This window comes from Lolium perenne, chromosome 7 (genome assembly GCF_019359855.2).
Source record: "Lolium perenne isolate Kyuss_39 chromosome 7, Kyuss_2.0, whole genome shotgun sequence".
In the NCBI taxonomy this organism is placed as follows: Eukaryota; Viridiplantae; Streptophyta; class Magnoliopsida; order Poales; family Poaceae; genus Lolium; species Lolium perenne.
The window spans coordinates 260157329-260183402 of NC_067250.2; the positions used below are offsets into that span (position 1 = coordinate 260157329).

General features: G+C 42.4%; 3 protein-coding genes across 4 annotated transcripts; 2 read left to right on the top strand and 1 right to left on the bottom strand.

Annotated features, from left to right (window-relative positions):
• The first annotated feature begins 5966 nt into the window (after positions 1–5966).
• On the top strand, positions 5967–11003 carry LOC127313077 (26S proteasome regulatory subunit S10B homolog B). The gene is made up of 10 exons (XM_051343613.2): positions 5967–6143; positions 7852–7971; positions 8174–8310; positions 8434–8595; positions 8710–8796; positions 8892–8978; positions 9368–9505; positions 10090–10281; positions 10365–10463; positions 10557–11003. The coding sequence occupies exons 1-10, from the start codon at positions 6038–6040 to the stop codon at positions 10629–10631; spliced, it is 1203 nt and encodes a 400-aa protein (XP_051199573.1). The 5' UTR covers positions 5967–6037; the 3' UTR covers positions 10632–11003.
• A 368-nt stretch (positions 11004–11371) lies between these two features.
• On the top strand, positions 11372–23233 carry LOC127313075 (C2 and GRAM domain-containing protein At1g03370). 2 transcript variants are annotated; one of them, XM_051343609.2, is made up of 10 exons: positions 11372–12020; positions 12189–13550; positions 13816–13998; positions 14143–14420; positions 14502–14618; positions 14869–15128; positions 15971–16136; positions 16233–16505; positions 16711–16903; positions 22110–23233. In XM_051343609.2, exons 1-10 carry the CDS (start codon positions 11588–11590, stop codon positions 22343–22345), a joined length of 3501 nt encoding a protein of 1166 aa, XP_051199569.1. In that variant the 5' UTR covers positions 11372–11587; the 3' UTR covers positions 22346–23233. The 2 variants fall into 2 exon arrangements, with proteins under 2 accessions (XP_051199569.1, XP_051199571.1); XM_051343611.2 differs by lacking the exon at positions 22110–23233 and adding an exon at positions 17187–17544 and having other exon boundaries at positions 11374–12020.
• On the bottom strand, positions 20112–25450 carry LOC127313076 (polyamine oxidase 1). Its single transcript, XM_071823019.1, has 9 exons — positions 25248–25450; positions 24897–25149; positions 24225–24371; positions 23879–24134; positions 21350–21492; positions 20838–21246; positions 20616–20697; positions 20447–20535; positions 20112–20336 (listed from the first exon to the last, which is right to left on the bottom strand). Exons 1-9 carry the CDS (start codon positions 25366–25368, stop codon positions 20328–20330), a joined length of 1509 nt encoding a protein of 502 aa, XP_071679120.1. The 5' UTR covers positions 25369–25450; the 3' UTR covers positions 20112–20327.
• Between the last annotated feature and the right edge of the window lie 624 nt (positions 25451–26074).

A 26074-nucleotide genomic window follows, 5' to 3' on the forward strand; every position in this document is an offset into this window, starting at 1 on the left:
AGGAGAGGTTGCTACAGTAGTAAACAACTTCCAAGACACAAAATAAAAACAAAGTACTGTAGGTAAAAATCATGGGTTGTCTCCCATAAGCGCTTTTCTTTAACGCCTTTCAGCTAGGCGCAGAAAGTGTGTATCAAGTATTATCAAGAGACGAAGTGTCAACATCATAATTTGTTCTAATAATAGAATCAAAAGGTAACTTCATTCTCTTTCTAGGGAAGTGTTCCATACCTTTCTTGAGAGGAAATTGATATTTTATATTCCCTTCCTTCATATCAATGATAGCACCAACAGTTCGAAGAAAAGGTCTTCCCAATATAATGGGACAAGATGCATTGCATTCAATATCCAAGATAACAAAATCAATGGGGACAAGGTTATTGTTAACGGTAATGCGAACATTATCAACTTTCCCCAAAGGTTTCTTTGTAGAATGATCAGCAAGATTAACATCCAAATAACAATTTTTCAGCGGTGGCAAGTCAAGCATATTATAAATTTTCTTAGGCATAACGGAAATACTTGCACCAAGATCACATAAAGCATTACAATCAAAATCTTTAACCTTCATTTTAATGATGGGCTCCCAACCATCCTCTAGCTTTCTAGGAATAGAGGCTTCGCGCTCTAGTTTCTCTTCTCTAGCTTTTATGAGAGCATTTGTAATATGTTGTGTGAAAGCCAAATTTATAGCACTAGCATTAGGACTTTTAGCAAGTTTTTGCAAGAACTTTATAACTTCAGAGATGTGGCAATCATCAAAATTCAAACCATTATAATCTAAAGCAATGGGATCATCATCCCCAATGTTGGAAAAAATTTCAGCAGCTTTATCACGAGGCGATTTCAGCAGTTTTAGCAGTTTCGGGCAGTTTCTCGCGCTTTGCATTAGAAGTGGAAACATTGCTAACACCAATTCTTTTATTATTAATTGTAGGAGGTGCAGCAACATGTGTAGCATTAGCATTACTAGTGGTGGTAATAGTCCAAACTTTAGCTACATTCTTCTCTTTAGCTAGTTTTTCATTTTCTTCTCTATCCCACCTAGCACGCAGTTCAGCCATTAATCTTATATTCTCATTAATTCTAAATTGGATGGCATTTGCTGTAGTAACAATTTTATTATGATGATTCTCATTAGGCATAACTTTCGATTTCAAAAGATCAACATCAGCAGCAAGACTATCGACTTTAGAAGCAAGTATATCAATTTTCCCAAGCTTTTCTTCAACAGATTTGTTAAAAGCAGTTTGTGTACTAATAAATTCATTAAGCATAGCTTCAAGTCCAGGGGGTGAACTCCTATTATTGTTGTAAGAATTCCCATAAGAATTACCATAGCCGTTGCCATTATAATAAGGATATGGCCTATAGTTGTTACTAGAATTGTTCTGGTAAGCATTGTTGTTGAAATTATTATTTTTAATGAAGTTTACATCAACATGTTCTTCTTGTGCAACCAATGAAGCTAACGGAACATTATTAGGATTAACATTAGGCCTACCATTCACAAGCATAGACATAATAGCATCAATCTTATCACTCAAGGAAGAGGTTTCTTCGACAGAATTTACCTTCTTACCTTGTGGAGCTCTTTCCGTGTGCCATTCAGAGTAATTGATCATCATATTATCAAGAAGCTTTGTTGCTTCACCAAGAGTGATGGACATAAAGGTACCTCCAGCAGCTGAATCCAATAAATTCCGCGAAGAAAAATTTAGTCCTGCATAGAAGGTTTGGATGATCATCCAAGTAGTCAGTCCATGGGTTGGGCAATTTTTAACCAGAGATTTCATTCTTTCCCAAGCTTGAGCAACATGTTCAGTATCTAATTGTTTAAAATTCATTATGCTACTCCTCAAAGATATAATTTTAGCAGGGGGATAATATCTACCAATAAAAGCATCCTTGCATTTAGTCCATGAATCAATACTATTCTTAGGCAGAGATAGCAACCAATCTTTAGCTCTTCCTCTTAATGAGAAAGGGAACAATTTTAATTTTATAATGTCACCATATACATCTTTATATTTTTGCATTTCACATAGTTCAACAAAATTATTAAGATGGGCAGCGGCATCATCGAACTAACACTGTAAAATTGCTCTTGCATAACAAGATTCGATAAAGCGAGGTTTAATTTCAAAGAATTCTGCTGTAGTAGCAGGTGGAGCAATAGGTGTGCATAAGAAATCATTATTATTTGTGGTTGTGAAGTCACACAACTTAGTATTTTCAGGGTTGGCCATTTTAGCAACAGTAAATAAAGCAAACTAGATAAAGTAAATGCAAGTAACTAATTTTTTTGTGTTTTTGATATAGCAAACAAGATAGCAAATAAAGTAAAACTAGCAACTAATTTTTTTGTATTTTGATTTAGTGCAGCAAACAAAGTAGTAAATAAAACTAAGCAAGACAAAAACAAAGTAAAGAGATTGAGAAGTGGAGACTCCACTTGCAGCGTGTCTTGATCTCACGGCAACGGCGCCGAAAAAGAGCTTGATGGCGTGTAACTCACACGTTCGTTGGGAACCCCAAGAGGAAGGTATGATGCGCACGGCGGCAAGTTTTCCCTCGTAAAGAAACCAAGGTTTATCGAACCAGGAGGAGCCAAGAAGCACGTTGAAGGTTGATGGCGGCGGGATGTAGTGCGGCGCAACACCAGGGATTCGGCGCCAACGTGGAACACACTTACTGACAACACAACCAAAGTACTTTGCCCCAACGAAATGATGAGGTTGTCAATCTCACCGGCTTGCTGTAACAAAGGATTAACCGTATTGTGTGGAAGATGATTGTTTGCGAAAACGAGAGAAACGATTGTGCAAGAGATTGTATTTTAGTATAGAGAATTGGACCGGGGTCCACAGTTCACTAGAGGTGTCTCTCCCATAAGATAAACAGCATGTTGGGTGAACAAATTACAGTTGGACAATTGACAAATAAAGAGGGCATGACCATGCACATACATATTATGATGAATATAGTGAGATTTAATTGGGCATTACGACAAAGTACATAGACCGCCATCCAGCATGCATCTATGCCTAAAAAGTCCACCTTCAGGTTATCATCCGAACCCCCTCCAGTATTAAGTTGCTAACAACAGACAATTGCATTAAGTATTGCGCGTAATGTAACTAGTAAATACATCCTTGAACATAGCACTAATGTTTTATCCCTAGTGGCAACAGCACATCCACAACCTTAGAACTTTCTGTCACTGTCCCAGAGCATCTACTAGTAACGGAGAGCATGCAAGATCATAAACAACACATAGACATAACTTTGATAATCAACATAACAAGTATTCTCTATTCATCGGATCCCAACAAACGCAACATATAGAATTACAGATAGATGATCTTGATCATGTTAGGCAGCTCACAAGATCCAACAATGAAGCACAATGGGGAGAAGACAACCATCTAGCTACTGCTATGGACCCATAGTCCAGGGGTAGACTACTCACTCATCACTCCGGAGGCGACCATGGCGGCGTAGAGTCCTCCGGGAGATGATTCCCCTCTCCGGCAGGGTGCCGGAGGCGATCTCCTGGATCCCCCGAGATGGGATCGGCGGCGGCGGCGTCTCTGGAAGGTTTTCCGTATCGTGGCTCTCGGTACTGGGGGTTTCGCAACGGAGGCTTTAAGTAGGCGAAAGGGCAGGTCAGGAGGCGGCACGAGGGCCCCACACCACAGGGCGGCGCGGCCCCTGGAAGCTTCGTGGCAAAATAGGACCCTGGGCGTTGATTTCGTCCAATTCCGAGAATATTTCGTTACTAGGATTTGTGAAACCAAAAACAACAGAAAACAGCAACTGGCACTTCAGCATCTTGTTAATAGGTTAGTTCCAGAAAATGCACGAATATGACATAAAGTGTGCATAAAACATGTAGATAACATCAATAATGTGGCATGGAACATAAGAAATTATCGATACGTCGGAGACGTATCAGTGAACCATTGCTTAGCATAAGTTGTTGGTGCACATAGGTGAACCATAGTATATAGGCTTTGGGCTTGACAAAGTAAACGCTAGTTTTATTCCGCATTTGTTAAGCCCATCTCGTAAAAGTTTTAAATCGCCTATTCACCCCCTCTAGGCGACATCCGTGTCCTTTCAGTTTCTACTAGCAACGGAGAGCATACAAGATCACAAATAACATATGACATGAATATATAATCAATCTCAACATAGTATTCAATATTCACCGGATCCCAACAAACCAAACATAGATGATTACATAAAGATGATCTTGATCATGTAGCGTAGCTCACAAGATCGATACATGAAGCACAAAGTGGAGAAGACAACCATCTAGCTACTGCTATGGACCCATAGTCCAGGGATGAACTACTCACGCATCACTTCGGAGGCGGGCATGGCGATGTAGATGCCTCCGACGATAATTTCCCCCTCCGGCAGGGTGCCGGGAAGAGCTTTAGCACCCCCCGAGATGGGTTCTGCGATTGAGGCCGCGACAGAACTTTTCGTGGATGGAGACTCGGGTATCCAGGATTTTCCCGAGAAGATGTATAAATAGGCGGAGGCTTGATGTTGGTTGGGCGCCTGGTGGGCCCAGACCTACCCTAGGCGCGGGCCAGGTCCAAGTCACGCCTAGGGGTGGTCTGGCCGACCTGCTGCGCCTCTTCGTCCCCCTCTGGACTTCGTCTTCGTTTCGGTAAAATATTGACTTCGGCTTTTGTTTCGTCCACTTCGGGGAATATTTCCTGTATATCTTTTCTGAAATACAAAAACAATAGAAAACAGGGACTGTCACTATGGCATCTTGTTAATAGGTTAGTGACGAAAATCATGTAAAAGTGCAACGAAGTGTAAACAAAACACATATGAATTGGTGTAAAACAAGCATGGAGCATCAAAAATTATAGATACGTTTGAGACGTATTAGTTGTCATCCTGACTTCTCAAGTAGACTGACCCAACAAGTCATACCCGTTGGGTCGACAAACTTAATATCCGCGCTGAACTAGGTCCGTAACCATGCCATGCTAGGACATGACCATACCCCATAGAATCATCACACTACAACGTTCTGATGTTGTTCCCTCTGCGACTCGGCGTACATCCACCTCCGGGATGTTGTCCCGACTACCATCCCTAACCACAAATCTGCCTTGCCCAACCACCATAAATTTGCCACACCATGAGGCTAAGAACTCCAATGTGGCACCTCAAAGAAAGTAGCGACATGTGTGTCGCTGCTTTGCGCTCTAGCGAAGCTTAGGTTTTCACCCAAAAATCACAGGACCACTCGCGTGTGTAGTGATCATAGATCTAATGATGCAAATAAAAGAGAGGATCAAAGACGCCACCGTTATTGACACCCCACCCACCAAAGTCACCCGGAGTGCAATCCAACCGCCAACTCCCGAGGGAACTTGTACTGCAGGAGCAGCAAGCAGAGCCGGCTCTGCTCCGCCTATAGTCCCACAACATGAAGGCCACCTCCATTTTAAACTTTATTGTTAGATTTGTGTCATGTGATTTCCACTAACACACCATTCAAATGTTCCTCTCATTTTCTCTATTACACGTTGAAAAATAATTTTATGTGATTTTTACTCTTACACGTTGAAAATTCATTTGTGTGATTTTCACTATTGCATGGTACTCCTTCCGTATAACAAAGGATGTTTTAAGTTTGTCTAAATCTATATTAAAATTTAGATAAAGTTCAGACATCTTTTATTGGACGGAGGGAGTACAAAAGATTTATCAGGGAACTTCATGCCATTTGGGTAAAATTGAATTTCGAATTTAAACATATGATATGAAAGGTTTTTTTTTTGAACATTGATATGAAAGTGTTGTTTATTTAATTTTGGCACGGCCTCTATGTTCGTTTCTAGAATACACGAACAGAAATACGGGTCGCACCGGACCGGACCGGAACCCGGTTCTGCCAGACGACCATAATAAAACCACAGCACCGCACAGGGCGAGATTTCAAGTCCTCTGCTCCGCCTTCTTGGGAAGGAAGCAAAGCCGATCCGCCGCCGCCGAGGAAGCGATGGCCGAGGCCGACGATGCCGCGGCCGCCCGCCGACGCACCGTGGTCACCGACTACCGCAACAAGCTCCTGAACTGCCGCGAGCTGGAGACGAGGGTCCGCACAGGTAACACGACGCCTCCTCCCCTCTCATGTGTTCTGGGTGCTTGTTCGATCTGTAGGGTTCAGACTAGTTGACTCGCTCCGAGCTATCCGCGGGTCCTGGCTAGGGTTGCTGGCCACTGGAAGATAGGATCTGGTTTTCCGTGATTATTAGGATGGCTGCAGGCTAGGGTTTTCGGTTTTGACCAATTCGAGTTCGGGAGTTGCGCGCTTGGCCCTGCCGCGAGGACGCCTTGGCTGTTCTTCTCGGCTAGGCTGGTGGTTGGTTGCTAATTTCTCGCTGGGGATGTGATTTTGGGTTGGTAGGGTGTTCTGAACTTGATGCGGGCCTCGATTTAGGAGAGCTTCAGTGGATTTTACAAGATGGGAACAGGAGGAATTTGGGATGAAGTGTTAAACCATCAGATCCTCAAATTAGATGTTGGCAAAAATTAGTAAAAACATAACGATACCAAACTTTTTTTTTTGTATCTACACACCTTAAGCTGTAGTCTGTAGATGCTCTGAGCCTCACCGAACAATGTTGCATTGAAATTAGTTGTATAAGTAAGCCGCAGCTAGGACCAAGCATAGCCAGTAGAAAGATTCCAAGAACATCCATGGATGGAACCCAAACAAAGGAAAGACTACTAGCTAGGACCAAGCATTACCACTAGAAAGAGTCCAAGAACATCCATGGATGGAACCCAAACCAAGGAAAGACTACTCTATACAAGCTCATGTTCATAACCATGTCACTAGCAACTCAATACAAGGAGCGAAGGAGAAAATAGAAAAATAAACAGACACATAAACATAGAACTTGGATACATAGACCACCAAATCTGAGATCGTTGACACCTAGTATCTCGATCAGGTGAGCAAATAATTAATAATCTTGGATACAACACAGAATTAGAACTTGACAGAGGAAAGAAGAGTGACTACCCAGTATCTCGATCAGGTGAGCAAATAATTAATAATCTTTTGAGCCAGGTTTTAATTCCTAGTTTTGCCTCGGTCTAGCGCCTATATCGCCTAAGCGCATGCCTAGGTGTACTTAAGCGAGTGGATAGCACGATTAAGCGCTAGGTGTTTTGCTGTCGCCTAGCACCTAGACATGCCTTTTTAAACCATGCTTTTGAGATTGCAATTGCCTCAACAGATCATGAAAAACTAGCCAAATGTTATTATGATGTCCAGGTTTAGCACTCCCGACAAACTACTGACTTCACATTCTAAACAAATAACAGTTCAAACTTTACCATCTCTTGGAAGTAACCTCACAAACAAATGGACCAGAATAACCACCAAACAGAATAGGGCAAACTTCTCAAAGTATCGTTAAATACTCATCCTGTCCTAATCTACTATTAAAAGTGAAACATGTAATGGAGTGATTTTCGTCTCTGACCGACAGTAAAAAGATTGAAATGTGTAGTGTTCTCCTATAGTTCCTTTGATCTGTGTGTAATTACCTCTAGAATCTGCATTTAATCCTTGTCAAGTGGACTGACTGGGATTGATTACCTGACCACCTGTGCCTTTGATATGCCAATTATGTACTGAATCTGGCACATGCATAATAACTTGTTTCACTTGTCCTGTTGTCCACATGTGCAATGGTTCCTGCTGGATCGTTTTTTAGATAATGATTTTGTTGAACTATGGATGACATTATTCACAGCTTGTTAGATAGCTGTTGTTTGATAAGTTTACTTATTTATGTGCAGCTAGGGAGAACCTAAAAAAGGCAAAGAAAGATTATGATAAAACAGAAGATGACTTGAAGTCTTTGCAGAGTGTGGGCCAAATCATTGGTGAAGTACTTCGGCCATTGGACACTGAAAGATGTAAGTGAAAAGGCTTTTTTTTTTGGTTTTGAAACAAAAATTTCTCTGTACAAACAATGATACAAGACATGCATTCTATTCTTAACAATCAATTTCATCATCATATTGCATGTTATTCTGTGTAGCAACATGAAATGTTTTTACTCATGGTAATAAACCTTTTTGTTCTCAAATTAGCGACTGAAACCTGTTTTTGTTGAAGTTATCGTCAAAGCCAGCAGTGGGCCACGTTATGTGGTTGGCTGCAGAAGCAAAGTTGACAAAGAAAAGCTGACAGCTGGAACGCGGGTTGTTCTTGACATGACAACTTTAACCATTATGCGCACTCTACCACGCGAGGTATATGGGTATTGGCTTTTCATCTATGGTTTAGTTGATTATCTTTTGAAGTTCAGTTTGTAGCATGACGGGTTTATTTGCTAACTAAAAAACATGAAAAAGTACTAATTTTCCTTTGCTTAGGTTGATCCGGTGGTCTATAACATGCTACATGAAGACCCTGGCAACGTCAGTTATTCAGCTGTAGGTGGATTATCAGATCAAATAAGGGAACTGCGGGAGTCTATCGAGTTACCGCTTATGAATCCTGAACTCTTTCTCCGTGTTGGGATTAAACCGCCAAAGGTAGTTTGAAGAAAATTTGTTCTTTTGAGATAACATACTATGCTGTTAGCTCAGAGAGAAGCATGCAATTTTCACAATCTTGAGATGTACTAAATACTGCTTTACTCATTCAAGGGTGTTCTGCTCTATGGCCCACCTGGAACTGGGAAGACATTGCTTGCTAGAGCTATCGCTAGCAACATTGATGCAAACTTTTTAAAGGTTTGGTTTTTTCTTTAACGCTGTTACATGTTAGCAATCTCTTATTTGGACATCTTTAATATAATATTTTGAACTATTTTGCATTGCTAATGCAGATTGTTTCAAGTGCTATCATTGACAAATATATTGGTGAAAGTGCCCGTCTTATAAGAGAAATGTTCAACTATGCACGCGAGCATCAAGTATGTTTGATTATGCTTTGTTTCTATGTATATCTTCTTATCCTAAACATTTCATTTTTGTTGGAAAACTATTAAAATCAGAACAATGTAAACAGTAAATTGCATTTCTTCGCTCGTGACCAAATATATTTTGCTTCCAAGTTTGTGCATGAAGTAGCTGCAGAAAGTCGATTCATTAGGCGAACAAAGCAAAGTAAAAAAATTAGCGTCTGATACTTTGCGAGAAAAATCAATGGAAACATCTTCACTTTGAAGTTACTATGCATGTCTGAATGGCACTCTAAGTTCTATGTCTGTTTCCCGTAAAGCATATAATTTAGTCTACTGTGTAGTGTGTACTGAGGTCACTCATTAATGTTTTATTTTCTTTTTCTGATCCTTTTGTCTAGCCATGCATTATTTTCATGGATGAAATCGATGCCATTGGTGGCCGAAGATTCAGTGAGGGCACTAGTGCAGATCGTGAAATCCAACGGACATTGATGGAGCTCCTAAATCAGTTAGATGGATTTGATGAGCTTGGGAAGGTACATGTTTTTTCTTTTCTGTGTGCACGTGTGTTATGACAGCATGTTATGGTAAAACATATTAACAACTATGAATAGGTATTATACAGTGATAATGATACGATGCTTACTTGTAACTAGATGATTTTTTGGTTGATCAATTGTAATGGTGAACTAGTTAGTTAGTTATGGAATCAATCTATCTTGTCTTATGAGCTACTCCCTACGTCCTAAAATGAGTGTCCCAACTCTTTCTAGATTTGGAGGTATTTATAACTAAAATACATCATGATACATCCGAATCTAGACAAAGTTGAGTCACTTATTTATGGACGGAGGGAGTACCTTCTTGCCTACAAGGTAAGGCTATTGTATGGAGCAGTTTATTACTCATCAGGCCAGTTGTGGAATGGCAACTTCTGTGTAGAAACTTCAGAAATGTATTAAAACAAGACATTGAAAAGTTGAAGATGGTTGTCACTGATTGCTTGTCTAATATTATGGCGTGCACATGTTTGGTGATGTACTTAATGTCTCTCCTTTTAATGTGAATTATGCGTAATAAGAGTTTTATGTGTAACAAGAGAGCTCTTCTGCCTATACAGGTCAAGATGATTATGGCGACCAACAGGCCTGATGTCTTGGATCCTGCACTCCTTCGTCCTGGACGCTTGGACCGGAAGATAGAAATTCCATTGCCGAATGAGCAATCGAGGACAGAGGTGCTGAAAATCCACGCGGCCGGTATCGCCAAACATGGCGAAATTGATTATGAGGCTATTGTTAAGCTCGCTGAGGTAGTTTATCTCAGTAACCTATCTAACACCTTGTAATGCTCTGTTATCTCTGAAGCCTTAACACCTATGCACTGTCGTTCCAGGGCTTCAACGGTGCCGATTTGCGCAATGTCTGCACTGAAGCTGGCATGGCTGCCATCCGGGCAGAGCGTGACTACGTCATCCATGAGGACTTCATGAAGGTGGGGCATTGCTGCTATTTTCTATCTGCATCCTAACCAAAAGCCAGTACTCACCATTTTAGTTTTCTGATGATGATGACAAAATGATTGCAGGCGGTGCGAAAGCTGAATGATGCCAAGAAGCTCGAGTCTAGCGCCCACTACAGCGCAGACTTTGGCAAGGAATAAGAGATCAAAGTAGGACACCACTGTCTAAACTTGAGACGATTCACTGAGCCTTTACTTCTACCATGGCGGAGTTTGTCATCCTGGCAATACCAGAGCGATCATGTACGTTTCTGCATTGTATATGCTTTGGGATGTCTGCCCTTGCCGCACAAGTTCGTCTCGGCTTCGTTGAAAACAGATTCCATGTACACGCCGGTTCAGTCTGAAACTGGCCTACTTGAGCCACAGCTATTCTTAGATTTATAACGTTTGCTTCTCCTAGTTGCTTGGAATCAAGAAATGTTGGAAAAATGTAACAATTGCAACTTGTGTTTCTGTCTTCTGTTACTCTACCTGGAATCAAGGAATGTCCAAGAAGGAACATTTGCAGCGTGTGCTCCTCCCTATTACTCTACCTTGGAATGTGCATTGTTACTTTGCCCTGTTGTTAGGGATATATTCCTTCTGTGCTGATAATGACCTGATTCATGTGGAATTTCTGATTCATGTGAAATTTCTGTATTACAAACTTACTCGTGCTGAACGAATATTGGGGTTGCTTGCCCAAACTTTCCCTCTATGGCTCTATCGGTAGATCTCGTTACTTTTGCACAATAAATTTGTTAGGAAAATGCTATTTTTTCAGACGGATAAAAAGGAAACGTGGTCGGAGTCGTCGCCGCCACGCGTTGGGTCGAAACGCCCTGTCCTCTCCCATCGCTCCATCTCCGTTGCACCAATCTCGAGGCTGGAGGCGCGCTCAAAACCAAAATTAGCGAGCACCTGGCCGGACGCGGGGAAACCGCCCCCATCTCTCATCTCGATTCGGCACACAAGGAACCAAACCAAACATGGCAACCCAACTTTGATCCATTCCCATCTCAATTTCTCCGTGAATTCTTCGCGCAACAACACAGGATTGGAAGATCGATCGATCCCCAATTCTGCATTTTTTCCATATATACGGTTTTGATCGCATGACAAAGCTCAAGAGCGTGGCGTCCACGGTGGGGGCGGCGGAGGAGTGCGCGGGGAGCGCTCGGCAGATTGCCCCGTCGCCGATGAAGCTGCTGGTGCGCGTCGTGGAGGCGCGGGGCCTGCTGGCGGTGCACGTCAACGGCACCAGCGACCCCTTCGTCAAGCTGCAGCTCGGCAAGCGCCGGGCCAAGACCGCCGTCGTCAAGAAGAACCTCGCCCCCGTCTGGGACGAGGAGTTCAGCTTCCTCGTCGGCGACGTCACCGAGGAGCTCGCCGTATCCGTGCTCAACGAGGACAAGTACTTCAGCAACGACCACCTCGGAAGGGTCAAGGTGCCCCTCTCCCAGGTCATGGACACCGACGGCCTCTCCCTCGGCACCGCATGGTACCAGCTCCAGCCAAAGAGCAGCAAGTCCAAGAGGAAATGCCGCGGTATCTTTCTATCTAATCTATCTACATTATGTTTTGGGTTTCCTCTTTTGTGGTTCTGTTGATTCGGTTACTGGTTGAATCTGTACAAGCAAATCATGATATCATGCACAAGAAAAAAAGAGCATATTCTGGTAATCTTGGAACCATCTAATTATCTGCCATCTGCAGGGGAAATCTGCTTGCGCATATCCTTGTCTACACGAACGCACGTGTCCGAAGAACTGCACCCTCTACCGCGCCCCACTTCGGACGGCGTATCATCCAGTTCAGACAGGTCAATCGGGACCAAGCGTGGAGCTCTGTCAACCACCAACAGCTACATTGACCTCTCAGCCGTGGCCAGCTTGGACCGAGGATCGCAGAGCAGCTTCGAACGGTCGGCGGATAGCTTCGTGGAGCAGCCGCCCAGGAGCAGCATCGAACAAGCAGTCACCGAGCCTGGAACGGCCGCTGAAACTGATGCGATGGCCAACACGTCGTCGATGGTAGAGGTCTTGTCTCGCTATTTCTTTCGGAAACCTGTCGACGCCGCTGTGGCTGCAGTTGTCTCTGATGCCGAGTCGGTGGTGGATCAGTCCCCGGAGCCGAAAGCGTGCTCTGAAGAACGTGAAGGTCCTGAGAATCGCACGCCACCTGAGTCGAGCCTTGATGAGCTACTGAAAATCATGGAGTCCAAAGATCAAGGCGCTGAAATGCCAGCTAAACTGTCTAATGGCGTTCTGGTTGACGAATCTTATGTTACTGCACCAGCCGGACTGAATACGCTCTTGTTTTCTCCAAATTCAGATTTCTGGCCGGCTGTAGCAGAGCTTCAAGGAACAAGTGGATTTCAGATTGAATCGTGGAAGATCGATAGCAACGATGGTTGTTTGCGAAGAACATTAAGTTACATAAAAGCTGCGAGTAAGCTGGTTAAAGCTTGCAAGGCCACAGAAGAGCAGAAATACTTGAAAGCAGCTGGGAATTCTTTTGCTGTTTTGTCTATTGTTAGCACTCCTGATGTTCCTTGTGGAACTTGTTTCAAGATAGAGATATTGTACTCTATAACGCCAGGTCCCCAGTTATCATCTGAAGAGCAAACGGCACACCTTACTGTAAGTTGGCGGATCAACTTTGTTCAGAGCACAATGATAAAAGGAATGATTGAAAATGGGGCAAAACAAGGCATGTCAGAAGGTTATGCACAATTTTCTGAAGTACTGTCCCAAAAGTTTAAAGTAGCTGAGCTTGATGATGCTAATGCAAGCAAAGCAAAGATTTTGGCTTCACTGCATACACAAAAAGAACCGAGCTGGAGGCTGATTGTCCGCTTCCTTGGGAACTTCACATTCATAGTCTCTGTTATCGTAGGGATATATATTATAGCACACCTTCATTTGTCAAAGCCCAAAGCGATGAATGGGCTTGAGTATTTTGGCATTGACCTTCCCGATTCAATTGGAGAGGTCGTGGTTTGTGCTGTGTTGATCCTTCAGGGACAGAATATCATGAAAGTAATGAAGCGCTTTTCGAATGCATGGAAACAAAGAGGTAGATATCTCAAGAGCCACTATGTTATCTACTCTGAAACGGGTTCACATGATTATGTATGCTCTTTATTAGATTTATGCTTATGTTGCACATGCTGTAAGAGTGAAAGCGCTGTTCTAAAACTAGATGAGGTGAATTGTCTTCTACTGCAACCAAGGGACATTTTGCTCTCTATATATGTTCTGATATTGTATTGCTACTTGGTTTCCTTTATAATATCAGTTGCAGTTAAGAATTATTGGCCTTTATTTTTTTCCTTTATTAGGTAGTGATCATGGAGTCAAAGCTCATGGAGATGGTTGGATACTGACTGTTGCACTTATTGAGGGCAGTGGTATAGTAGCTGGTGATTCCTCTGGCTTATTTGATCTTTATGCTGTTTTTACTTGCAATGCGAAGAGGAAAACAAGCTCAATTAAATTCCACACCTCTGATCCAAAATGGAATGGTTAGTTTCACTCCCCTTGATGTTGTTTTGTCAGTTTGTCCTCAGCTGTGAAGAGCAGGCAATCTTTTTTGTTATAGTATCGCATTAACTGACCTTCTCATATGCATAGAATGTAGCTGACCCATTTGATGCTTGAATTTCTAGAGATATTCGAATTTGATGCAATGGATGATCCACCATCAAGGATGGATGTGGCTATTCATGATTCTAATCGATCCGATGGAGATCCCATTGGTCACGCTGAAGTGAACTTTCTGACAAGCAGTTTGTCAGATTTAACTGACATATGGGTTCCTCTTGATGGGAAGTGTGATCCAGCAAGCAACCCTAAGCTACACTTAAGAATCTTTTTGAACAACTCAAGAGGAACTGAAGTTGTCATGAATTACCTGTCAAAGATGGGGAAAGAAGTCGGTAAGAAGGTAAGGACTTCGACAACTTTTTGTCCAAACTTTTTTCATCATATCTTTTATTTCTGAAAGTACATATGACACAATGTGTAGATAAATTTGCGGTCAGCACAAACAAATTCAGCATTCCGGAAGCTTTTTAACCTCCCTCCAGAAGAGTTTCTCATTGATGATTTCACCTGCCATCTAAAACGGAAGATGCCACTGCAGGTATTACTTTTCTGATTGTTTTCTTATGCGAAAGATGCTATTATTTGAGTTGTCAAAGATTTGGTATGTTGTCTGACGTAATACTTATATGAGTTCAACATCAGAAGAAAGAAGACATGTACATGCATTACCATACTACCATGGAGAATCACCGCGATAGTTTTGCATTCATTTGACATTTGCCGCTATTTTGTATTTTCTCCATTTTGTGCTCTCTATAGTAACAAAGAACCGACTCTTTTTCTTTTAGGGGCGTCTCTTTTTTTCTCCAAGAATAATTGGATTCTACTCTAATATATTTGGTCACAAGACAAAGTTTTTCTTTTTGTGGGAAGACGTCGATGATATCCAGGTTATCCCTCCTACACTGTCAATTGGCAGCCCATCCTTGATGGTCATCCTGAGAAAGGATAGAGGGTCAGAAGCAAAACATGGTGCCAAGGGAACCGATAACAATGGAAGATTGAAGTTCCATTTTCAGTCCTTTGTTTCGTTCGGTGATGCTCACAGGTATCTTTATCCTTCATTTGTATGCTTTTGAGGTCCAGTGAGACATCTGGCCCAAACTTATACAGTATTATTTTTTCAGAACTTACAGATCCAAATTTCGAAACAAAAGAAAATAATTAAGATATTGTTTCCTGAAGTTCAATATATAACCTGTTCACGTGTAATCTGGCCTGATGTGAATACACTTTGGTTCGCAGTCTTGAAGCACGAAGCTGTCTTGGCCTGATAATGAAGATTATAAAAGAATAATATTTTCTATAGTTAAGTATAGTTTTTATTATATAAAAGGTATGGTTGTAAACATAGGAAATTCTGAACATTATAGGCTTTTTGGGGATTTGAACCTAAGGCTGTTGGGCTTGGCTCGTGCAGAGCAGTTAAATTGAATTTGATGGAGATTTTTTCTTATGAATATTAAAACAAGAGTTTGCATTACGATAGGTATAAGGGTCTTGACCACAGACGTCAAATCCCAATAAGACAAGGATTTAGATGCTAGGCCCCGGGCGGCCCAGCACTTCATCTTTGGTTTGTGCCACCAAAGCCTGCCATGCTCTGTCTTTATTGTTGAAGACATCTCTTTTAGAATTCCCAAACTGCCAAGATGAGCACTTAAACTGGACGATTTTTAGGAACCGCGCAATACTTCATATTCAGGTTCTTCTATACATACACAACCTCATGGTATATAAATAAGCAAACGGAGTAACAATACATTTATACTTTCTATCGATTATAAATCCGCCGTTCGTATTTTCGAATTCTTGCCATGCTACTACCTACTAAGCTATTCTGCTGGTTTGGCAATGAATTTATTACACTGATAAACCTTTATCTGACAGAATAATTATGGGGATTTGGAAAATGCGGTCACCGGGTCCAGAACAGAAGGGGGAGATAATGGAGGAGTCTGAACTGAAAGAACTCCCGGCCGAAGAATCAGGGTCCTTATTTAGCCATGAAGATGTCAAAATGTCTGAAATATTCTCATCAGTTCTCTCTGTGGACGTGAGTGTCACTTTTACCTTCACACGAGCTTGTCACTATCCGTTTTCACACTAAATAATCTGTTTTGGGATTCCCTATGCACATCTGTATTTTCAGGTTGAGTCCTTGATGGAGATGTTTTCAGGAGGTCAGTTGGAACACAAAGTGATGCAAAAGACTGGCTGTATGGATTACTCGTCAACAGAATGGGAACTTGTAAACAGAAATATATACCAGCGGCAAATCAACTACAAGTTTGACAAAGCATTGTCTCGATCTGGAGGAGAAGCAAGCACCACTCAACAGAAGTATGCCCTAGTGAACCAAGATGGGTGGGCCATTGAAGAGGTGATGACACTCCAAGGTGTTCTACTTGGGGACTACTTTAGTGTAAGAAACCCTTTCCATTCTTCTATGGTCTGGTACATATTTCAACCATTACGGAGAGTTTCTGACCATTCTGAACAACTTTGTTGTTAGCCTTAACTCTGAACTAGATCATAAACTAAAGTGTTATTATGTGTGCTTGTTCTCTAAATGTTTGTTGCTGAACTTGTATGTAGAATAATTTTGATTACAATTTTGTTTCTAACAGCTCCAGCTAAAGTATCATATGGCGAACGTACCAGCGAAACCAAACACCTGCAGTGTGCAGGTTTTGTTGGGGATTGCCTGGTTAAAGAGCACCAAGCAACAAAAGAAGGTCACAAAAAATATCATGTCGAATACCTCTAATAGATTGAAGGAGCTATTTTCTGAAGTCGAAAAGGATCTTACGTCAAGAAACGGTACCCTTTTTAGCGCATCTATTGATCCTTACCGTTCTTTACATGATCCTAATATCACGTAAAGTCATAGCAGAACTCGCATCAAATTAATGCCAGGAAAGCAAATGTATATGATCTTTTTCATTCCTACCTATGAAATGAATTATTACCACTGAGTGGAAACTAAGAAAATAAATCTGGTGTAGTTTCATATGAACAGTGACAGAAAAAGACTGAAACAACTCCCTTCATTTTGTCTCAGGCAAGAATGACACTGATTTTTCTGTCTGTGACAAATTTCTAGGTGCAAGCTAACCTGTGTACAGCACTAACAGTAGGTTGACCATTCCATCATTGCAATTCGTTTTAAGAGCCCAGCAGAGAGGGGAATAGGCAAAGTGTACATCTCTTGCCGTCTGCTTGCGGTGCGACATGCTTCAACTATTGCCAACATTTTTTTGCAGTAGTTGCACAGACGGAAAAGTCTGACAGCGCCACCACAATGTAAATAGCTTGTTTCAGAAACAGTTCGTTTTTCTAAAACAATTTCTGATACGGCCTTAACCAGTTGCCTCATAGGAAGTAAAGTAGAGTTGTATACGCACAGCTGACCTGTATTCGACAAGTGTTATAGTAAAAGGAAGCTAAATTTGTTTCACAAAGTTCTTGTCAGAGTTCGCGTGCTGTACCGTGAAACAATCAAACAAATATGCGATATGTCATACATGTATACTATTTTGTTGCTGTTCATTTTTCTGTACTCCTGTCAAAGTTCTAAACAGTGGCTGATACCGACATATTTAGCATATCTTATCTTAAGTATCATTTTCACACATATATGGCCGATATAGACGATATATATCAGCTGACATTTTACCAATATTTTGCCTGACATCTTGGCAGATATGGACAACTGTGTATTCCCTCCATCCACAAATAAGTGCACGTTTACTTGTCCTTTGTCAAACTATTTCTAAGTTTGATCGACTTCATAGAAAAAAGTAGCAATATCTGTTGCACAAAATTAATATCGCTAATTTGTCAAGCTGAACAAAATTTGACTTAGGGTAAAGCTAAAAGTACACTTATTCCTCAATGGAGGGAGTAGGCAACACATTTTTCAAAATATTTAAGAAATGCATATTGTCGGTTTATATACATGCCTAATTTACTTTCTTCTGGTATCAATATATCTTACATAGACAAATCCTACTACAAGTCACGTGTTTCACATAATTGTTTTTCCAACATTTTTTACTACTTTTTCGAAAATGGGCACTTTATTACTTAACGCAATAGACCCGGCCTCTGCATAACTAAGATGCATACAGCCGCACAAATATCTGTTACAAAACCACAGTGGTGTTCGACGACAAAAACAAAGTTTGTGGAAGACAAAAAGACTAGCTAGGAGGATCTAGCCGAAGGTCACACTGCCACCCATGTTGGGAGAAAATATCCCTCGCCGTATCCTCCAACCGTGAAGACACCTCCGTAAAGAGGTCTCGGTGCTCCACACGCTGCAGTGGCACCCATGAACAAAGCATTGTTGTGCACCGGTAAATGACCTGCATAAAGGAGGAAGAAACATTATTGAAAATCTTGTCATTTCTACATAGCCACAGAGACCAAATAATTGCAATCGCTCCCATCCTAATAAGACTAATAAGACGCTTAAACCTAAAATCCACGCCATTGAGCCAGTTGCCAAATAAATTGACAATACTACGTGGTGGGTATAAGGTATACCCTATTTGGACGACTGACCATATAGACCTAGCAAACTTACATTGGAAGAATAAGTGTTTAATAGTCTCGTCCTGGGAAGGTCTCCAACACCTTAGCGATAGTATCGCTTTTGTGGCGCACTATATTGTACAATGTCGGATACGGTTCTCGGAGTGTGGTATTATCTAACCATTTATCCTCGCAGAAACGAATTTCCGACCGGTTCTTAATAGAGAAAGATCCATATGGAAAGAAATACTTCTTTGTTTCCATAAGACCAGCCCAAAAATGTGGATCTCGTGGTTTCCAAAGAATTTGAGATATAGCCTTTGAGCCAATATACTTCCTCTTGAGGAGTGTTTGCCATATACCCTCTTTGGTAAGTAACTTGGATAGCCATTTACCGAGAAGTGCCCTATTCTTGACCTGGATGTCTTGGATGCCAAGTCCTCCATGATCTTTGGGTCGACACAGCACACTCCATTTAGTCAGTCGATATTTACGCTTCTCACTATCCCCTTGCCAATCTTGATTGGAAATAATCCAATCTTTTTAAGACTCCTCTAGGAAGTTGGAAGAAAAATATCATGTATAGTACCATGTTACTTAGTATCGCATTATGAGAACTAATCTTCCTCCAAAGGACAGTAATATACCTTTCCAACTGCTTAATCTAATTTGTAGTCTTTCCTCAACCAATTTTCATTAGGCATTGGTGAGTCTCCTATAATGAATCGGAATTCCCAAGTACCTAATTGGAAATTGGCCTTGACCGTAGCTGAAAAGCTCAGCATAATCTGCAACATGATCTTGGGCCTCACCAAAATAAAACAATTCACTTTTATGGAAATTAATTTTTAGACCCGACAAATGCTCGAATGCTGAAAGAATTAGCTTTAGATTCCGAGCATTGTCGATGTCATGATCCATAAAAAGTATTGTATCGTCGGCATATTGAAGAATGGATAAACTTCCATCAACAAGATGAGGAATGACCCCTTCAATCTGACCATCTGACTTTGCACGTTCAATCAATACATCAAGCATATCAGCCACTATATTAAATATCACTGGTGCTAATGGGTCTCCCTGTGTTAGTCCCTTCTTGGTCTGGAAGTATTTGCCCACGTCATCATTGACTTTAATGGCAGCACTCCCACCCGAGACAAAACTATTGATCAACTACTTGATTGGGCATGCACATAAATCCTTTTGCATATAGCTATCTTCCATGTAGTTCCAATTTGGCATAAAGATCTTGCATCACCGGGTGGATCAGTGGACACTTTATAAGCTATATATGTTTTTATGTTTACACTTTTGAGATTTGGCGCATGCTAGATTTCTAGCCAAGAATTGTGCGAGTGTTCCTGGAAGGCTGAGGGCACGCGAACGCCCTCTACGTCATACCTTTTGTTTTTATCCATTTGAAGGAATGCATATTTAATTTAGAAAATATATAATGGGGGATGAACTAGATGTTTCTTGAGCAAGGATGAACTTAGACCTCAAACACTATGTGTGTTTATTTGATTAATTGACAATAATTACATAAATGGAAGTTTGGAACACTTCAACATGAAACACTTTGGAGAATTCAGAACAATGGAGATAAAAGCACATTATTTAGCTTGAATTTCTTCCACGGAAACTGCGGCACCAGCTTTACTCCTTCATTAGCATAGACTGGCAGATGGCATCGATATCTACAGCGCATTCATTTAGCCTGCAATGACAAGTAAAACAAGTGTATTTTTCTTCAGAAAATGCACGTGTTTGCTGCAGAGATACCAGTTTAAGAGATCGAACGTTGACGAGTTATATATACACATGTACCTCTGCGGTCTGGTCATGGTACTTGCCGCGGACTTTAAACTCCACGTTGTTGAAGATACTGTTCATCAGAATGTCAGCAGAATCCATGCCTGAAACCGCAATGCAAATTAGTTAAGTACGTAGTGGGAGATGGCATAATATAACACTTGACGATGGGCTGGACCGAGACCTGCAAGGTAGGCTCCATGGACATAGCCATTGTAGTGCTCGCTGGTGTGCTCCCCAGTGAAGTAGACCCGCCCCACCGGCGCCTGCAGCAATCAAATTTAAGGACATCAGACCTAGCCGGCCGGAGCCATTAATTCGGTGATGGACATTTCACCATCGGTGTAGTTGAGATCTCGATCAAAAATTCAATTCAACTACAGTGTGAGTGTGTGTCTGTGGCTACCCGAAGCTGGTCGTATTCGTAGCGGTTGACGCCGATGGGCCAGTTGGAGTAGGAGCCCTTGAAGAAGCGGTTGGACCACCACCTGGGCACGTAGATATCGGTGGCGTCGGGGACGTCCTCGTCGGGGAACATCCTCCGCAGCACCGCCACAGCCTCCGCCATGGTGGTGTTGTCCGGCTGCTGCTCGATCCGCCGCGACTCCTGGTCCGTCACCGTCACGAGGAGCACGTTGGCCCCCGGGTACTCCTCCTCGAAGGACTGCCACATCCCGTAGTAGCCTCGCCTGGAGCTGGCGTAGACGAAGAACTGCTTGCCTTCGCCCGTGGGCCAGAACTTCCGAGGGAACTTGAGGAAGATCTTGGTGTACACTGCCATGTCGAACCGGTAGATGGCGATGATTTTCCATGCTTGCAGGTCGATCGACATAGCAAATGTCAAGAGTATGATCGAGTAGTTAGCAGAGTGGTGTGTTGGGTGTGAGATGGAAGAAACTAGCTAGTAGCTGATTTACGGGCAGCTGAGGCTTGAACTGTATGAGATCGCTCTGCAGGACTCCTAGGCTCGTGGACACGATCACGTAGTCCGCGCTGTACGACGAGTTGTCCTCTGTGCTCACGACCACGCCTCTCCGGCTGTACGAGATCTCCCGCACCACCTGCAGCATTGTTCAAATTTATCCAAAAAAATATTAAAGATGTGGTTTCTTTGATCACTCCTACAGTACTATGTTCGTATGGAGATAAATTAATTCATCAGGTTTCAATTATTCCAGTATATGAATGAATTCTGGAAAGATAGTGTGTATAGGCATATAGGATGAATGTGCGGGCAGAATTCATGATGAAAAAGGCGTGGTCAATAGGGAAAATGAGCATACTGGAATTGAGCAGGGCCCATTATTTCGACTCGAAACTAAAATGAAAATGTTCCGATTTCCATTTGCAGTATGCATGAGATGAGCTGGACGAAATATACTCTAATTATTGTGCTACATAAATTTATCTGTGTAGCACCTTTATTGCATGTATATCTCAACTGCCCACGTCGAGTTCAACAACACTGTACAGTGGGCATCCCCGTTGAAGAAAGTGCCTCGAGATAACTTGTACTTTATGTCCGGTGAAAACCCATGATCTAACTTTGGTGTTTACACTGGTCGAAGATGGCGCTTGTACACTACTCCTTTCCTAGATGTGCCGTTGTTGGTGGACCTCTTTCGCCAGCTTAGTGTGTGATTATTTTTAAATAATACCATTTTTTAATCATTTTCAGGAATAATGCGTGGTTTCAAAAAAAAAAAATCAATCGGCGGACGGCAGGCCGACCGCAGGTCTCAGAGGGTCCTGAAGATTGGAACCCGGTCGGCGGACAGGCTGCCGATCAGCCAGCCAGCTTCCGATCGGCAAGCACGTTGCCGACGAGGTGAGCTCGTGGCAGTACATCAGTCCATAGCCTCCTTCTTTCTTTATTTTCCCTGGTGGCGGGGCGTCCTGATCTCTCCTGATTGATGTGTGCACATGCTAAGATGAGACCTGGTCGGTAACTATTCCATCCTCATGCACCAAGCGATGTGTGCACGTACTGAGAAGAGACGTGGGGCAAGGAAAAGTGCTCAGCATGCAAGGAAAACTGCTCATATGCATTCGTAGTTCTTGATTTTGCATGGAGGCCAGGCTAGTCAGTTTCCGCTGAGCAGACAAGGTCTAATCGGCGTGGCCTGGCATTTGTTCAGGCCGATCAGGTGGTTAGTTTCACTTCGACCGATCGGCACGCGCTGAAAACCGATCGGTCGAAAGATGGCCGACGAAGTCAGAAAATTGAAATTTTTAGAAAACGCGTATTATTCCTGAAAATGATTTAGAAATTCGTATTATTTTAAAAAATCGCCCAGCTTGGTGTTGCCAATGGGGGTGGTTGACCGCTTTGGCAGAGCCATGCTTTTTGTGTGCAACATTCGCATCTCAACTAGGTCTGAATATTACGATGGTATCTTTTTGATATTAGTATATTTTCTTTATTAAAAATATACGTACAAATGAGATATAATAAGAAGATTAATTTTCATTAGCTTCATTAGCATGTGTTTGGCCCGGTGATGGACTATAGTAATCTTGTTTAGAAACCGGTTTATACACAAACGATTGCAATGCAATTCATCAAATTTCACAATTTCAGTTGCATGAATTTTAGAAGAATTTACATAATACATTATAAAAGAGGGCGTATCCAACAAGAGAAATAAGCCATTGTGCCCACATAGTTGGTCTTTAGTAGTGAGTGTATCTGTTTGGTGGTAGCGTGTGGGTTTGAGTATGCATCTACATTATAATAGGTGTGTCACAAAAAACTTAGTTTTGTCTTATCAAAAATCAGTTTATTAGTTTTACATATTTTATTTTTTATATATACCCACTATGCTCATAACTGGATGGCGCTTAGATATTATCGGTCTCCAGTACAACATCTTGACCATTAGTTTTTGTAAGCACATCCTAAAACCATGGAAATTTAAAATATAAAAGAATATTATTTCTCACAAGAGATCTTAGGGTACTATTTATACTTTGCAAAATTAATTAATTTCTCGGTTTTGCTGATTCTCGGCTGAGACTCGTAGATCTTAGGATTGAATCGTGATTTGTAATAGCTATGAGTTGCATATGATTTGAAACTAAGATTTTATTCAGCTACAGATGGGATTGTAGCTGAGAAAAATGCCTTGGGCAGTTCGATTTCTTTATGACTCGTGCAAGTTAGGGTTGCAATTGAGAAAAATGCACCAAACCGTTGGATTGTTTCGTGACTCTTGCAATTCATCAGTTGGAATTACAATTGATAAAAAATGTCTCACGATGAGAATTTCACTCCCTTAATTTTGTATTTTTTGGTAATTCAAGCTAGAAAATTCATGCAATTTTGACCATCTCCTCACCACAAGTTTGTTTATATTATTAATTATTAGTATATAAAATTTTAAAATGTTTTTCTCTTCGGGGAAAATTAGTAAAATTTTAGGCTTTTCCGAAAATCAGGTGGAGTACCTTGTTGAGTTTTAACCTAGGATCTACGATGTTCCCGGCGTTGTCCGTGCTCAGGTACTGTCCGGCGATGTGATAGACGAGGGTCTCGAATCCCCGCTGGTCGGCGACGAAGTGCGCGTCCTCCCCGAAGTCGGCGAACGTGGCGGTGGGCTCAGTATTCTGCAGGCTGGTGGCACGCGGCGGCTCGGCGAACTCGTAGTCGTACCTGAAGTAGTCCAGCGCCATGTCCACCGGCGTCGCCGGCCCGTTCGGCTGGCTGCAAAAAAACAGAAGAGGTCTCTCATGGACATGGTCAACTGATCGATGAGTATATAACTGTATATACAGGCTAAGAAGACGCACGTACTGGTTGAATATGCGCTGCATGGCCAAGATGGAGATGTCGTCGCGGCCGCTGGGATCCATCTCCGCGGCGAGCTTGCCGCCCAGCTCTTCCACTTCGTCCCCACGGTCCATTTTCTTCTGCACGTACTCCTCCTCGTACAGGCCGCCGCTGGTTCTCGTCAACAATAGTACAAAGCATGAGATTAGGTTTAACATGGATGCAACGCTTCGTTCATCATCAGTCCTACAACGATCGTTTTCGATGGAGTAATTAGAACCACGACGTCAAAGATCCGGCGTCATTACATTAATTTCTGATAATTTTTAAACTTCTCGTTCACGTCATCAGTATATGACTCTGTCTGTAGTTAATTTGAACCCTCTTTTTAATATCGTCCAATCATTAGACCACATTTCTGCGCGTGCGTGTCATTTCCACGTGGTTTGGGCAGCGTGCGTTGCTGTTCATCAATCATCAGTTATTATTAGGTGCGGTAATATCGACAGTTACCGGCCCATCAGCTAAATCTTTTGTTTTCGTTCTCAGCACGTGCATATATGTTCATCTGTTTGGGCATGCAGGCATGCCTGTCTAATGTCTATGCATATTCTAGATAATCAGTTTTTTCTTCGAAAGGTCTTAATCGTCAGTTTGGCAGCATAGATGTCTTATATATACAGTGAACGCACGTACTTCTCCTTGTAGACGCTGCTGACGACGCCGTCGAAGTCGGAGTAGAAGTTCCTGAGCTTCAGCGTGGAGTTCACCATGGGCCAGATCGGGTTGATCTTGTCCCCGTTGACGCCCTCCACCCAGTTGGCGCCGATCTCCACGTTGACGCCGCTGAAGTTGTGCTTGTGCATCCGCCCGCCGATGCGGTCCGTCGCCTCCAGGATCAGCAGGTCCCTCACGCCGGCGTCCCACAGCCGCTTCCCCGCCGAGATCCCTGCAGGCAAAGATGTACAACACCGACGACATTTCATGTGACGTGTATGGGTAGCAAAGACGTTTCCACCAAAGGATGCGTGCATGCTGATTAGGTACCGGACATGCCGGCGCCGACTATGATGACCCTGGGGCCTCTGCCGGCGGCGAGAGAGGCATGCTGTGCAGCTATGAGTATCAACACTGCTGCTATAGCAGTGACAAAGGAAGAAGGTTTCATCTTTCTTCTCACACTAATCTCTCTGGCCTTGCCGCGAATAGCTAGTTTGCTCCGATGGACACTATCTGGTTAAGCTGCGCATCTGCTCTCCGGCCGAGCCAGTCAGTGTGCACTTATATAGGGCCAGAGAGCAGATGGCTACACAAAACCACTATGAATTAAAGACGCGGGAACCACACACGTTCCATATAGAGTTAATACGATTGCGACGAAATCGAATGGTAGCTAGACACGGTGGATGGAGGACGATGGTGGCGCCGATCTTATCACATTTGTTGGCTTCGCCAAGGTGTTTTGAGGCGTTTCTCTGGGATGAGATATTGCGATCTAATCTTGTAGTATAAGTTAACCAGATTTGCTAACTCCCAGTCGACTGAGAATAATCCTTGTTAACATGAAAACCGTTGGATTTTACGCCAAGATATGTGCGTGCGGATTGCGGAATCATGCGTGACGTTGTGATTGTCGAAATATGATGCTTGCGTTGTTCGGCATTCTCACTTGGTTGTTTTGTTTTCTGTTTGCCCCGTCAATGTGAGTACTGAGTAGTGCAGATGGGTCTTCACCGGCGGATTCGGTATTTTTGATTCTTTTTCTTTCTATGCTCATTTTTTCGATAAAGGGGGATATACTAATACCGCGAAGATACCAATTACACCCAGCATCTGCGACAACGTAGTGCTCTAATAGCAATACGGATGCACAC

Excerpts from the sequence above, each read along its gene's own strand:
- LOC127313077 (XM_051343613.2), top strand. The coding sequence starts at position 6,038 with ATGGCCGAGGCCGACGATGCCGCGGCCGCCCGCCGACGCACCGTGGTC. Across the intron at positions 8,979-9,367 it reads ACTATGCACGCGAGCATCAA|CCATGCATTATTTTCATGGA; the intron begins GTATGTTTGATT and ends CCTTTTGTCTAG. Across the intron at positions 10,464-10,556 it reads TCCATGAGGACTTCATGAAG|GCGGTGCGAAAGCTGAATGA; the intron begins GTGGGGCATTGC and ends AAATGATTGCAG.
- LOC127313075 (XM_051343609.2), top strand. The coding sequence starts at position 11,588 with ATGACAAAGCTCAAGAGCGTGGCGTCCACGGTGGGGGCGGCGGAGGAG. Across the intron at positions 15,129-15,970 it reads TCGTTCGGTGATGCTCACAG|AATAATTATGGGGATTTGGA; the intron begins GTATCTTTATCC and ends TTTATCTGACAG. Across the intron at positions 16,904-22,109 it reads GGATCTTACGTCAAGAAACG|GAATAATGCGTGGTTTCAAA; the intron begins GTACCCTTTTTA and ends AATCATTTTCAG.
- LOC127313076 (XM_071823019.1), bottom strand. The coding sequence starts at position 25,368 with ATGAAACCTTCTTCCTTTGTCACTGCTATAGCAGCAGTGTTGATACTC. Across the intron at positions 25,150-25,247 it reads AGTCGGCGCCGGCATGTCCG|GGATCTCGGCGGGGAAGCGG; the intron begins GTACCTAATCAG and ends CTTTGCCTGCAG. Across the intron at positions 20,698-20,837 it reads ACGAATACGACCAGCTTCGG|GCGCCGGTGGGGCGGGTCTA; the intron begins GTAGCCACAGAC and ends TGATTGCTGCAG.